We start from the raw sequence: 15,783 nt of genomic DNA, 5'->3' as shown, positions 1-15,783 counted from the left end.
ACTTGACGATTGCGGTACTGCACCAGCACGGCTGGTTAATAAACTGGCAGAAGTCCACCCTGATCCCGTCTCAGAGGATTCTGCACCTCGGAGTCCGGACAGCAAAGGATCTTTGTGACGGGGGTAAAAGATCCTCTGCCTTACAGTTGAGGGTGCGCACTTGTCTGCAGAGTTGCCGGGTGTCTCTGCATTCTTCGATGAGGTTACTGGGCTCCATGGTGTCAGTATTCGACATGATGGAATATGCCCAGTTTCACTCCAGACCTCTGCAGCAATTGATCCTGTCCAAATGGAATGGACTGCCTCAGAGTCTAAAATCCCAGATGATGGTGCTCACTCCAGAGGTTCGCCTGTCCCTAGCCTGGTGGTTGCAGATGACCCATCTCAACAAGGGTCGTCCATTCTGGGTGGCGAATTGGGTCCTGTTGACAACGGATGCCAGCCTTCGGGGCTGGGGAGCTGTCACGGGTCCACACTTGTTCCAGGGCAGATGGACTCAGGCGGAAAAGGAGCTTCCGATAAACATCTTGGAACTCCGCGCTGTTTTCAATGCTCTCCAGCAGGCACAGCGGGTTCTCCAAGGTCACCCCGTGCAGGTCCAGTCAGACAACACCACCACCGTGGCCTACATAAAGCGGCAAGGAGGAACCCGAAGTCGGGCGGCACTCGTAGAGGTGTCCCGCATCCTGGTCTGGGCAGAGCGAAATCTCCCGGCCATATCAGCTGTATTCATCCCGGGAGTTCTCAACTGGGAGGCGGACTTTCTCAGTTGCCAGGACGTTCATCCGGTGGAGTGGTCTTTGCACCAGGACGTCTTTCAACTTCTGGTGGACAGGTGGGGTCTTCCAAAGATCGACCTCATGGCGTCACGGCACAACAACAAGTTGCCGGTGTACGGGTCTTGCACAAGAGACGAAAAGGCGTCTCTGGTGGATGCTCTGTCCATCCAGTGGACGTTCCGGTTTGCTTATCTCTTTCCTCCGTTTTCCCTTCTTCCATGGGTAATCCGGAAATTCAAACAGCAAGGAGGGACGCTCCTGTTGATAGCTCCCGCGTGGCCCAGGCAGCACTGGTTCTCAGACCTTCAGGGTCTGTCCGTGGACAGCTAAAACAATTTTCCTTCTGGCCATTACTTCGGCCAGACGTGTTTCTGACTTAGGGGCTTTCTCTTGTAGACCCCCTTTTCAGATTTTTCATAGGAACAGGGCGGTGCTGCTTACTCGTCTTGGTTTCCTTCCCAAAGTTGTTTCGAGTTTCCACATCAACGAGGAAATCGTTGTGCCGGTTTTTAACTCACCTGACCTTTCCGTGGGTGAGGCCACTTTGGATGTTGTGCGGGCCTTAAATATTTATGTTGACCGCACTTCTTCGTTTAGAAGTCGGACGCCTTGTTTGTCCTCTATGGCTCCCGTAAAAAGGGTTGGCCTGCTTCAAAGCAGACTTTAGCAGGCTGGATTCGTATGGCCATTTCAGAAGCATATCTTCATGAAGGCCTTCCGGTTCCTTCCTCTGTGAGGGCTCATTCCACTAGGTCTGTGGGTCCTTCGAGGGCAGCTCGACATGGTGCCTCTGCAGTCCAGATCTGCAAGGCTGCCACGTGGTCCTCTGTCCATACCTTTGTGAGGTATTACGCTTTTGATACCTTTGCCTCTCAGGATGCTTCCTTCGGGCGGCGGATTCTCCTTTCAGCACAGGAGCGTCCCCACCCTTAAAGGATACTGCTTTGGGACATCCCCAAGGTATCCTGTGGATACCCTATTGACCCTGATGTAGAAAATGAGATATGGTAAGAACTTACCTTTGTTATCTCTATTTCTACGAAGTCCATAGGGTTCCACAGGACTCCTGCCCTGTCGCACCTGTGCTGCAGATGGGCTTTGCTCTGGTGACCGTTTTTTCCGTCTCCCCCTGGTGAGAATGTGATTCTTGTATGTGTCCAGATCTTTTTTCTCTCTCTTCCTTCTCCTCCTGCGGCCTATGGCTTGGTACGTAACTGAGATGCCTTGGCTCGGGGGCGGTCTATAGGAGGGGGACCCTAGTGCATCCTGGGAGGCTGAAAAGCTTAACTCTATGGTGCCCGATGCCTGACGTAATCACCTGTACCCCAAGGTATCCTGTGGAACCCTATGGACTTCTTAGAAATAGAGATAACAGAGGTAAGTTCTTACCATATCTCATATTTTATGAGCGAGCTTGTAACTGGCGGAGTTTCTAATTTCTCTGGATATAAAGGATGCGTATCTACATTGTTCCAATTTGGGAACCGCATCAAGCTTTCCTGCGGTTTTTGCAATATTGCACGAGCACTATCCGTTTTAGGAGTTGCAGTTCGGTTTATCATCGGCACCTCGTGTCTTCACCAAGGTCATGTCTGTTATGATTGCACACCTTCGGACATCAGGTGTGACCATATTTCCTTACTTAGATGACCTGTTGATCAAGGCCCTATTGGAATCTCTTATCTTGGACTACGCCTTACTGACATACAAGACATGCAGCACGGCTGGATGATCAATTTTAAATAATCCAGCCTAATTCCGTCTCAGACTCCAGTTTCTGGGGATGATCCTGGATACAAGGTTACAGCAGTTGTTCCTACCGGAAGAAAAAACCCAGGACATTCGGCTACTAGTTCAGTTAGTCCTCAGACAGAAGGTGTCTTTATTGGTTTATCTTCGTCTCTTGGGAAAGATGGTAGTTGCTTTCGAGGCACTACAACTCGGACAATTCCACTCCTGTATGTTCCAGCTGGACCTCCTAACAGGGGTCAGGGTCTTGCTTACTACTACGTCGGATGATCCGTTTGGCTCCGACAACCAGGGTGTCTCTTCTTTGGTGGATGCAAACCAACAACTTTTTGGTGGGTTGAAGATTCGGAGTGTGGGATTGGATAATCGTGACGACAGATGCCAGTCTCCGAGGATGTGGAGCGGTGGTCCTAGACTGTCAGTTTCAGGGACTTTGGTCTCCACAGGAAAGACGGTGACCCATAAATGTGTTGGAACTCAGAGCAATTTACAATGCTCTGCTCGAAGCTGCACACTTACGAAGATCTCATCCGGTAGGGTTCAGTCAGACAACGCGACGGCCGTCGCTTATATCAATCGACAGGGTGGAACTTGAAGTCGCATGGTGGACCGAGAGTCGATCAGTAATCCTGTCGGCAGTGTTCGTCCCGGGAATGGACAACTGGGAAGCAGATTGTCAGTCGCCAGGAACTCCACCCCGGGGAATGGATGCTTCACCCAGACATATTCCAAGCCTTGGTCAGCCGTTTGGGTCGGTCACAGGTGGACCCCATTGCATCTCGCTTGAACAATCAGCTACCAAGATACGTGTCCAGAACTCTGGATTCGGCTGCAGTGGATGCGCTAACAATTCCATGGTCCTACAACACGGTTTACTTATTTCCTCGTATTCCTCTCCTTCCTCATCTTCTAAATCGGACAAAACACAAGTCGACCTCGGTCATTCTCGTGGCACCGGACTGGCCTTGGAGGAGGAGTTTCTCATACCTTCGGGCTCTCTTAGCAGACGACCCGTGGCCCCTACCAATTCGTCCGGACCTCCTTCAACAGGGTCCTTTCGTACACCCTAACCTAGCACAGCTTTGTGTAATGGGGTGGCTGTTGAGGCCGCTATCTTGACACAAAGGCATCCCAGAATCTATTATCCCCACTATGCTTCGTGTCAGCTGCACATTACCACCGCATTTGGCGGTCTTATGTGGCATGGTGTGGCGGTCGGGGCCTTCCCTCTAGAGCTTTTCGTTTATCCAGGTTATTGCTTTTTCTTCAAACTGGGCTAGATGCTGGCCATAGCTGCATTTTCCAAAGGTTACCAAGCTTACCAGCAGTGTGCTCCGACTCAGTTTAATATTCTGTGGGCTGGCGTATGTAAACATTAATCATGTACATGGAGTGCATTTATACACTTTTTTTAAATTTTTTTATTTTCTCCTTCGTTTGCTTTGAGTTTCAGTATTTAAACAACTTGTGACTGTGCACCTGCAATAAATTAGCTGGTTGCTGACAGTCCAAGGAACAGCGCAAGGTCAAATCTCTCCTGCGGACATCTAGACTAACATCCCAGTGTATTATGTGGATAAACATTAGTTAATTAGGAATTGCACTTTAGTGAGAGAGACTGCTCCTATATAGGTTGGAAAGTGAAGTCAAATAAAGTAAAACAAATAATGTCTGATTGCAGAATACGCCATTGTTGAAAACACTAAGGGGCCGATTTTAATTTGCTTGGATTTGTAAGCAACTATATTTCTTGATGTATGTGCCCGTAATTTCTGCAGGCCAATTAAATTGCTCCCTAAAAGTGAAGGGTGGGATAGTTTTAATTTTGAGAGATTAGCATCATGGTACAGTTTATACACCTTTATGGTTGACTATTAAAGCAGGTCTGGTCTTGGCCCATAATTTCTTTAATACAGTGTAACCATCACTGGTGACAAGGCCGTTGAAAGCCTATTGTACCTTTTACAGGAGTTAAAAATCAATCACAAATTATATTTTATTTGAGCTGCCAATATCAGTGACACACATCAGCATCTGTATTTTTAAAACTATCTTGAAAGACTTTATTTTGCATTTGAATTGCGGCAGTGCTATTGGTCGTATTCTTGTTTTTTTTTGGGTGGGGGGTAAAGTAATTTTTATTGGCATAAAAAAAAAAAGTAACCTAAGGTAACCAATAATAAATGGCAAATAAGACATAAGGGCCAGGAGCAGTATCTCTGACACAATCCCAAATACTTATCCACAACTAAAGGGCACCTGGACACTTCCATAACCTATGCCAGAAGGCACTATCAGTATCACTATCCCACTTGGGAGCTTGGAGAACCATAGCATGTAAAGATACAGGGGACTAATATATTGTGTAGGATCCAAAAATGAATTTGTTGGAAGAGAATGCAAGGAGTGGCAACCCTAGTGCAGACCAAATACTCATAAGACAGGGCACCGAAATCATCCTCCCATTTTACCTTCAAAGGCAGTAACCCATCTGGGAGGGAATGAGAATTTAGACTGTACTTCTAAATTAATCTCATTTTTATATTACTCTACCTCCTGCAAAGTAGTCTAAGTGGGGAATCACGTAATTGTGGCTGGTTCCCATTGAACTGGGCAGATAGAGACTGGCGAAGTTGAAGAATACTATAAAAGGTGTGAGTCCAAAATCTTCATGTAGCTGTTGGTACGATGGGCAGCATGGTAACCCTGTCCAATGGTAACACCATATCTAATCCAAATGTTATCAGCACTCCTCTTTCCCAGCTGAGAGAAGGTCCCATTGAACCACAACGGAGCATCAGGGTCAACTCCAAGATCCCCCAAGGATAGAGTAGGCGAAACGCCATAAGAGTGAGGCTTATTTGATCACTGACATTGGACGATCTAGACATAGTCAACAAAACTTAGAGGAGTAAGGGGAGACTGTTCGCTCAGCAAAGAACCCCTCCAGCATACTACCCCTACAATCTCTCAACCACTCCCACAAATGATTTAATTGGGAGGCTACATAGTAAAACTTTAAATTGGGGAGGGCCAAACCACCCGAAACTTTAGTTCGACATAATGGTTAATAGGTGTATTCTACTAAGAGGCTGAGCGAGTGCGGCCAATAGTGTTACTCGCAGGAAGTGCGCAGTATGTAGAAATATAGTCTTGCTCCACAACCTTGGTATACTCAGTTCTGCTAAACTTTTTTTTTTTTTCTTTTTTTGTTTTCATTATATATAATTTAAGTCCTAGTGCAAAGACAATGAATTAAATCGGCATAATAATGAATCAAAATCTGCATTCTGATAAATTTAGTATCTGTACACAAATGGATGCACTGGCTACTGTAAACAAGGTTTAAATTCCGGAGTGTTCTGCTTTAGCCTGTCTTAGACGTAATAGTATTTCCTGGTGTTGGAGAACTTGATCTCTTTAACACACTGTGTAGTGTCATCTTACAACGTGTAAGCCTACACGTATGTGTAAGCCTGAATTACACGGAGGGTTGCTACAGCGCTATAGAGCAGTGTTATTTGATAAATGGATGGTAGAGAGGAGCTGTATATTAGGACTAGCTGTCATTTTCGTAGCAATGTACAAGGGTACTGGAACGGGCCGACATTGGTTACAATATTCAGTAAAAAGGAGTTACCTATTCTCCAGTGCTTACAATCTAAAAGTAACATGGAGTATATATTAATGGCATTAATGAAAGTTTTGGGCAGTAGACCAGCCAATGTATATGGAAATGTGCTATGTCTGTGGTATGTTGCTTTGCATTGTTTTTTCAACAACTGGTGAACAGTTTGATGAATGCACGTGTTTTGTTCCTAAATCATGTTGGCCGGACACTGTAAAATCCCTTTAAAATAAGAACACACACATCTGAGGGGTATGCGGTCAGGAAGCCGGCGGTCGAAATGCCCACCGCCGGCTTCCCGACTGTCAAATCCCGTCGTGAGATGAATGATAGGCGTCAAAAACCCGACGCCTACCCTTATCCACCCGCCGAAATCCCGATGCCTGGCATACCGAACAAAGGTAAGCCTGGCGTCACGAGCAGACAGCCGCGGGGGAGGAGGGTTAAGTTTAGGGGACTTAGGGTTAGGTACTCCCCCGGGAGGGTTGGGGTTAGGCTAGGGGAAGGGGGGCTTAGGGTTAGCCCCCCCCCGAAGGGTTAGGTTTAGGGGGAGGGGGGGTTAGGTTTAGGCACCCCTGGGGGGAGGTTAAGGTTAGGCACCCCTAAAGGAGGGTTAGGGAGGTTTAGGGATAGTTAGAATACTTACCGTTACGGGATATTCAGTGTTCCTACTTCCGGCGTTGGTATTACATCCGCCGGGCTTATGTCCGGCATTATATCATACTGATTCCGCCTGAGGAACCATCTAAAATCCATATTGGCCATCAACAGGCTGGAAATTACCCAGCTGCTTGGCCTAAGTGTAGAACAGTTGTATACTAGAGGTTTCTTATGAATGTGTTCTTGTCCTTTATGCCTCTTGTGCTCACCAGCATGGGTGGGTGTGTGGGTGTATAACACCTCAGCTGTAAACATGGAGTGTTTGCCTGCTCAAACTATATTCCAGGGATGGTTGTAGAACAACAGTATGTACAGTGTAATTTAGATGAAGTTTTACACTTTTTTTTTTTTATTTTTTTTTTTTAATTATTGGTATATGTAACTGTAGTAAAGTTATGCTGCTGTAACTGTTTGGTGGAATGCTTCTCCTTCTCCATGATGCTCCAATTCTATGCTATCAATTTCTGTACTTTAGGCGCAAATTCAGTTCTCAACCATGTATGAGATTTGCCATTACAAAACGGCAAATTACATCCATCTGTCGTAATTGTTGACTCTCAACCCATGGAGGGGCACAGGAAAACTTGCAGTGCTGGGGCTGCTGTCATTGGCCGATATGTATGCAGCAGAGCACGCCCGGCAGCGCATTGTGCTGAATTGGATTCCCCCAAGGTCTATAAAAGATGTCTGTCTTCAGCAATTTTCTCCAGTCTGCTTTATTTGACAAGTGGAAAATGAGTGGCTCCTCAATATAGTATGAAGCACTATGCTTTTTGGTTAGGGGGGGCTTTGCCTATTATCTTTTATTTATGAAGCGCCAATGTATTACCTAGTTTTGTACAGAGGAGCCATTAGTGATAGGCATTACTGCACAGCTACTGGTGGTGTGGTATGATGGTCATTAAGAGAGACTGCAATATGGAGATGTGAAAGATTAACAAATGCATTCTTCTGCCAGCGACCCATGATGCCTATGGGGCATATTCAGTTGCAAACTCCGTTTTGAAAAAACTCACCGCACTGGGTTTTTCCTATTCAGTTGCCGGGGACAAAATCAGTTGCCGTAATTTCTATAGGAGTTACCGCGGCTTATTCCTCGCAGCCCAAGTGCAGTTGCAAAGTCGGAGAAAATCCCTGTTTTAAATTAAAAATGTCGGGACTTGCTTCAGAACCCTATGCCCCCTATGACTATTTAGGAAATTTGAAGTTTACAAGTATCTTAATCCAATAATTGCAAAATTGTCTCAAATTACCCCAAAATCAACTTTCATTAATATATGCACCCAAAATGTAATTACACTACTAAAAATGAAAAAAAAAATTTAATTTTTTTTTTTCCGGAAAATTACCCCAAAAGCCGCTCCCCCTTTTTTTTTTTTTTTTTTTGTAATTATACAAAAAAAAATTTAATTTTCCTCTCTGTGGTCTCCAACCTGTAGCTCACCGGTCTTAATTTTGGTAGCTCACCTAGCTGCAGTACTGCCGAGTCAACTAGGAGGAAGTGACCTTTGACGTGTGCTTCCCCGTGGCATTGACACATGGGTGGAGCCACACGGAAGCATGTCAGGTAATTGCTGTAGAGGCTGTGGCAAATCACCTGACGTGCTTCACCGTGGTTCCACCCACGGCGTCTACGCTATGGCAGAGCGAGTGACTCGCGCACAGCCCTGCCGGAAAATCACACACCAGCCCTGCTTATAACTTTTGCTACTCTACTGCACGTACGTCCTTGCCGGTAATTAACAGTGAAATGTGCCTGTGCTTAAATTTTATTTGCAAACTACAATATCACTGTAATAATGCATTTTTATTTTCTATGAAATGTTTTTTTTTTTTTTTTTTTTTTCATTTTATTAAATTATCTTCAATTGTTCACTTATTAGCCAGATTTTTTTTTTTTTCTACAATTTTAGTAGCTCTTCAGGAGGTTTCATTTTTCTAAAGTAGCACACACCTCAATTAAGACCACTGCTCTATATTCTATATTATTGGAGCTCTTTTAAGGTGAGATTCTGTAAGTATAATTATAATACAATGCAAATGAGTGTAGTAAATCTTTTAAGTATGCATTTCTTACCCCTCAATCCCCCACACTTCAACGCCTGCCTCTTCTGGTCATGGTCTGTTCTACAGGGTGGAAGAGCTTTGCACAGAGTGGTGGATTTACTAATGATTAAAGTCAATGCTAACTGGACAGCACAACAGTCATCCAATCAGCATTATTGATCAATACGTATGAGGGTTCTCCTGGGTGTGATGAATTTTAGATGGTTGACTTCTACTCACAAAGGCATGACTGCAGGTCTTAGGCGTAGGAGCCCAATAATTAAGCCAGCTAGAGGAAAGGGGTTGTCCTCTAAACAAAAGATCCTTGGTTAGTCACCAGAAAATGGTGACTTTTGACAGTGTGTTCATAGTGATATTTGTATAGAAATAATTTTCATTAAAAAAAAACCAAAAAAAACATTTACAAAATGTAAAGTGTTTTTAATTTCATATTTGCTGCAGGCTCCCTTTACTTTTGGCCTGGGTCAGAGGGCTCCTTACACAACAGGAGAACACTGCCTTCTCTGTAGGAGCGAACGGAAGGACCTCACACTTTCAGAGTGTGGCACAAAAAACTCAAGCAAATTAGCACTTTCCACATCTCCAAAAGCCAATGCCAAGATGCACCTTCCCCTGTGGGTATGCTCAGACTGCCGGCGGACAGTAGAGAGTGAAGATATCCACCCCACACAAGACCAAACTTTAGTGGTAAGTCTGTAGACAGACTAGATGGCGGCTGATCACCTTTCCCGTATCTGGAAACCTTCTTACCCCTGTCAGCTACTAATCCACACATTTTACTCACTACTATAAACAGATTTGTTTCTATCAAGACTGAAAATCATCCGAAGGCAGGAACATAAGCCTACTTATATAGGATTATAATGGTCTGCGTGCATTTAGTCACATTCAGAATTTGAGATCTACATTTATTAAGGTTTATGGTTTGCTGTGCAGGCATTGGATGTCTTCTCTCCTACTCTAGATAACACATCTTAACCAATATATTACAGTGAAATAGGTTTGATATGAAAAGTTGGTATGGATTTTAATTAAAAGCTCAGTGTTCTCCCAAAATAATTTTAATTGTGCCGTCCTGTTTTTTTATTTTATAGCGTGTTATTTTACTAAAAGACACTTGTCATATTTGCCTTGTAACCATTGCCCAGTGCTTGCCACTACAGCTGCTCCCTACGCTGGTTATAAGGAGAGATAGAGAGAAGGAAAGTTTAGTTACATCATTTGACAGAGTTCTCTCGTACCGCTTTCTCCATGCTAAAATAACTAATTATAAAGGGCTATGCTATGATAGCAACTTATAATATGCTCTACTGTGCTATCATAAAGTTTCATAAACACTTACTCAGTTATAGGTGACAGGAGTTCACAGGGAGGCCGGGAGCAGGCAAACTCTGTCAAATGCTGTAAGTATCTTACAGCCAGTGCCCTGGAGAAGTGCAGTGCGACCCGCTGTAGCTGTCAGGGCTCAAATCCAGTTACAGGGTAAGTAAGGGTCTTGTCTTCATTGCATACGAGCGCTACTGAAACTGAAAAGCCCTTTAAAGTTAGGTTAATTAGAGAAGGCTTTTTTTTTTTTTTTATCTATAAATTCATTTTATGCTGACGGAAACTTTGGTCACAATTTTCACATCGTACCCATCTCCAGTAATTTTGAAACATAGTATTTATTACTTTTTGCTGGTAGCTTCTGCGGCTTGTCATTTTCCAAATCCCATTTTTCCAAGTATTTTAAACCGTTCCCTTATGCAGACCTGTACGGTACCGTAGGCATAACATCTACACGCTGTGTCCATTCGGCATTCTACCAACAAATCTTGGTGTGCGTTTTCTTCTTGCATCTTTCAATATTTGGGATTTTTACCTTGATAGATATCGGGAACTAGCATAGTAAGTTAGGCCACACTCCCACTGTCAAGACTTACTGTAGAATTCCTGATGCATTTTAAGATGATCATACGCAAGAAAATAGAACACAGTATTTTGAGAAATGACCCCAAGTATGGTAACATTAGGAACTCTGATTTCCAGTGTCATACCAGTTAACAAATGTTCAAGACATTCTGAAAATAAAACTTTAGAAGATTGGTATGAAGCTGGCACTGGTGACTTCCTAGCTGGTGTGTGGTTACTTCTATCTTAGTTGGGTTTTTAATTTTAAAGTATGATGTTGTGTTTTTCCCCCTTTTTTAAAGGCTGTTAATCAATGTATACACAATTAGTACAACTTGTGTGTACATTGTTGTCTTCAAATATTTTCTGTCTCCAATAAATATATATATTTTTTTAATGAAGACGTGTTGTACAGTAGTTATGGTGTCAATTTTGCTGTTAATTGAACAGTGTCCTGGTGCCTGTTTTTAGGCACCCCACTTGCTCTGTTTTGCTTGCACTGAAGTTTGGAAAATACTAATGGGGGAACTAGGGGTATAAATGTCTGATAATCCATTTTATAAGGTAGGAAGGTTTAAAGTTTCCTTGCCCCCGATGCCTTATATTTGAGTAAAAGACACAAATTAGTAAAGTGATACCCATATGGCCAGTTTCTTAAATAAAATGTAAACTGCAAAGTGTTTGAAATACTCTAAATTTACATAGCTCATTTTAAGCATACATACACCTCAAGTGTCATTTATTCCACTTCCGCAGCACCATGAAAGAAACGCTTGTCTGGTCGTTTTCTGTTGCATCAGTTTGTAGGGTTTCCAGAATGTTTTTTCATTTGTAATTTTGTTGCAATTTGGTTACCCTGTATCATGGATTTGGTTAGCCTGTAACCTAGATTACTTTGTTTAAATAGTGGTGGTGGTTTAGTTTGTTATGTGATTTCTAACGTCAGGGTCGTTTTTGTTTTTCATTTTAGAGTCAAGATTTCCTTTTGCACATGCCGCCCGGGAACAGTGGTTCCAAACAGGAGTCCGTCGGCGGAGGGAGAATGCTCGTTGGAGCTCCGAGTGCTGCACCCACTTTGGCCCTTAATAACTCTGCACCCCCTGACATAACATGTAGTTGTGATGCGTGTAATGAGCGCAGGTAAGCCATACATCCCATGGAGATGTGTCTGCACTTCATGTTGGGAGCACTTTGCTTTCATTTACGTTTTGCAGAGCAGTAGTAGGAGGGCTATGCAAGTAGGCAACATGCTACAACATGGAGTAACGCTGGCTTATGACTTTACCTTCCCCACTCTGTTTAAATGTATCATTTTGTGGTAGCTTTTCTTTTTTTAATTCTATTGCAAACTCCTTTGCTAGGAACAATAAAGTCAGATTAAAGATCCTCTTATGCAGTCATTAAGTGATAGGTGGTAACTGTTTACGTAGGAGGGAATGTGGTTTGGGGAAAGCATGGATGGTAAGAACAGGGGAGGGGTGCGCGGACTTATACAAGCCAATTACTAGGATCATGTGTTCACTGTCTCTCTGCACTGAGTGTGTCCTTCTCTGAGCACTAGCTTAGGTAGAGATGCAGGATATTCTGTGCAGCTACTCGTACTCCATTTGTGACTGGTTGAAGTGAGTCTTCCACTCTAGCTTATTGGTTGCAATGTGACCATTTGTGTGCCGGGAAGACCAGCGTTCTTCTGAAAGTGCTGTGTGGCACCCCCAAAGAGTAACTTCCATTGCCTTTCGCCAGTTTTGGTTCTTGGTATGATTTTATAACCTAGCTGTTAATAATTGAGACTTGATACTGTTAAGCTGGCCACAAAGGGCATAACGTAATGCTCACTACAAAATGTATGTCTAATCTAGATGAGGTTTGGCCGTTCAGCCACTTAAGTGCATTTGATTAGGGTCAGGAAACCACTTTGAAGACTGATTAAATGGACGTGCAAGATGTGTTGTAGGTAGGGCTAGAACTGCATGGGTTGAGATTGGCCACCTCTTCTGTGTTAAGAACCAAACAAGTAAGTAATGTAAGGGTTAGCGGAGATCCAAGCATTCAAACCGGCACTGGACGCTTGTGGCTACAGATGTAGCACTGTATGAAACATCAGACTTAGACGCTGTGGTATATTTTTTCATGGTTACAGCTAAATAGGACTGTATCATTAAGACACTTATGTTATAATTCTTTTCTCCAGGGAAATTTCAGCAGAGACTGAACGGGAATCCCAGCAGCTACAGAATTATTGGTCAGATGTACGGTACATGGTTCGCTGCATATACCGTCAAGCCGGGACGCCGCTGGCGGATGACCAGGATCAGTCACTAGTGCCAGAAAAAGATGGAATGAAAGATTTGGTGGATAGGTAATTGGCAAACGCTGTAGACGAGTGATGACACGGAGCCATGTTCTGGTAGTGTCATTTAGTAGGAATGTTGGTCTGTAACATTTAGTTTTTTCTTTTGGTTTGCATATGGTGTACAGTGTAATTTGGATCAAAAGTAATGCGCAGCGTTTGCTGACCTACAAATTATTACTTGTGTGACACTGGGAGAACTTCGTTCTACTCCTAGGTAAATATTCATTGGAAATATTAGTTGCCTAGCAATAGCAGCAGTCTGATAGATGACGGCATCTCCCTGGTTATCTGGATATTTCAGTACAGCGATTCTCAACCTTTTGCCATGTTTTCTCACACCACCTTGGCACACTTGTGTTTTTGTGACACACCTGTTCAAATATTGTGATTAAAGTGGCAATAAGAGCAATTTTCTTCATGTTACTGTAATGTCACACTAGACCCCCAGAACATATTTTCAGGATAGGTTTTGTGGTGAAGACTTTTATCTGTCCGGTTTAGCACGATGACACACAGATGCACCCTGACCTTTGGGGGGGATTAAGTTAAGAGCAATGTCCCTGCCTTTGTAAGTGCCGCACTTATGGTAGCGCTGGTTTTGCGGATTTTTACTTGTAGCGCCATAGGACAGCGTGCAAATATGAGCGAGTCATTGCCGCTAGGCAATGGCAGCTCTCTCCTGTCGCGTGCTGGTGGGGGGAGAGTTAATTGAATTCCCTCCGCTGTCTGTGCTAACTGTTTAGTATTCCATATTTGTAAGAACTGTTTTTTTCTTCCTCGATTTATGCAGGTTATGTGAGAGGGACCCTTATCAGCTATATCAACGCTTAGAGCAACAAGCACGCGAATATGTTTTGGAATTGAAAGTCCGTCTGCTCAAGCACTTGTCATTGGGTTTTAAGGTGACCTCTACCATACAGGGGCCTCCCCAAGCTCACCAGTTCATCTCCCTCCTGCTGGAAGAATACAGTGCCCTCTGCCAGGCGGCATGCACAATCGGGACCTTTCTTGTCACTTTGGTAGGAATAATAAAAAAGCACTATCCATTTCCAACCTGAAAATAGTACATATTGGATGACCAGCAATGCCTTTCGAGAGTTTAATATGCAGGTTCCCTGTTTTTTTTCCTTTTAATGTAGGAAAATGAGCATTTGAAGAAATTTCAGGTGACATGGGAATTGCACAATAAGCATTTGTTTGAAAACTTGGTGTTTTCTGAACCGTTGCTCCAGAACAGCTTACCGGCCCTGGTTTCACAGTTAAGGTAACAACCTCTCCATGCTCAAAACTAAATCTGCTGTTATCAATGATCTTGTAAATCGCGGCTGTCTTTATTGGTGGGTTTGAAGCTGTTGTTTTTCTGTACAGACCCCTGTTTAATGTTTAGTTGGTCTCCACTCTGAAACCAAATACTGTAACATACCACCCTGCCCAACAGATCACAAGGGTCTGGAGTCTGCCACCCCTGCAATGTGTAACCTGAAGCGCTTTTACTGGGGGCTGTTGTGCTCAGTGTTTGCTTTCTTTTCTGTAGCAAAGACCCAGAGCTTTAACGTAGCCATTGTTTATACCATTTGGTTCATATAGGACCATTGTCCTACGGCACCAGTAGAGAGGGTAAAATTAATATCTGACAATTCCGGAAGATCCCAAAGAGCTATACTGGGCCCACACCTGCCGTTTAGTGTCAGCGGTGACTGTAATATTTTACATTTCAAGCTCCTCCTCCCCTCTAATTGGCTCTCGCAGATGTCCAGTCTCCACACTTTGTGTATAGGTCAAAGTCCACCTGGAAGATTAACAATCAGTCACTTACTTGGACGGGTATCTCATGACTAGTAGGTGTGCCAGTCGCGGTTCTGCTATTTGGTGGGTAGGGGTGTTTGTGTAATCTTAGTGCTGGGTTGGAGTTCCTGAAAGCTTTTATGCCTGTCTTAAAGCTTTTGCCATTGAAGCGTTTTTAAGCAGTCTTCATGACTGCCACTGAAGCCCTTCGGCTTTCTCCGGAAAATCCTGCCTGGACTTTCTGCTCATGAAATTTAAAACGGTTTCTGCTTTTATTCCTGAATATTCCTGAACAGTAGCTGTCATAAAGCCTAAAGGCCACAGTTATCCAGCAACTCGATGACATTTTTGTGTTTTACCCCCAGGCTTGGGACCGCATCACATGACTCCTATAGTGAAGATATGTACAGTACCTTACTACAAAGGTACCATCAGCTGGAACAAGAAATGGGTCAGATTTCAGAGGAGTGGCTGGAGTGCCAGAAAAGAATTGATAACTATGTGGATGAACAGGTAAGTGGCATGCCTAACTTTCTAGTGCTGGGGAGATGTAAAGCTATTACTACTGTGTATGTGTGTGTATATATACAGTCCGGTCCATAAATGTTGGGACATTGACAGAATTTTCAGATTTTGGCCTCTATTCACCACCACAATGGTTTTGAAATGAAACAAATAAGATGTGCTTTAACTGCAGACTTTCAGATTTAATTTGAGGGTAATTACATCCAAATCGGGTGAAAGGTGTAGGAATTACAACAGTTTCAATATGTGCCTCCCACTTTTTCAGGGGCCAAAAGTAATGGGACTATCAACTCAGAAGCTATTTCATGGACAGGTGTGGGCTATTCCCTCGTTATTTCATTATCAAT

The 15,783-nt window shown here is 43.6% G+C and overlaps 1 protein-coding gene across 2 annotated transcripts in view; it reads left to right on the top strand.

The window, feature by feature from the left end:
* The window catches only part of FAM193A (family with sequence similarity 193 member A), a 104,300-nt gene that overhangs the window by 43,902 nt on the left and 44,615 nt on the right, over positions 1-15,783 (top strand). Inside the window, exons 3-8 of one of the 2 annotated variants that reach the window (XM_088454977.1) lie at positions 9,325-9,570; positions 11,744-11,913; positions 12,965-13,132; positions 13,917-14,145; positions 14,266-14,390; positions 15,277-15,424. In XM_088454977.1, the coding sequence (XP_088311103.1) occupies positions 9,325-9,570; positions 11,744-11,913; positions 12,965-13,132; positions 13,917-14,145; positions 14,266-14,390; positions 15,277-15,424 (1,086 nt within the window). The remainder of the gene's footprint in view (positions 1-9,324; positions 9,571-11,743; positions 11,914-12,964; positions 13,133-13,916; positions 14,146-14,265; positions 14,391-15,276; positions 15,425-15,783) is intronic. The other variant, XM_088454978.1, reaches the window with a different exon arrangement.

This window comes from Taudactylus pleione, unplaced genomic scaffold (assembly GCF_031769625.1).
Source record: "Taudactylus pleione unplaced genomic scaffold, aTauple2 ptg000638l, whole genome shotgun sequence".
Classification (NCBI taxonomy): Eukaryota; Metazoa; Chordata; class Amphibia; order Anura; family Myobatrachidae; genus Taudactylus; species Taudactylus pleione.
The sequence above is the reverse complement of the archived record's forward strand: the minus strand, read 5'-3'. Positions and strand labels throughout refer to the sequence as shown.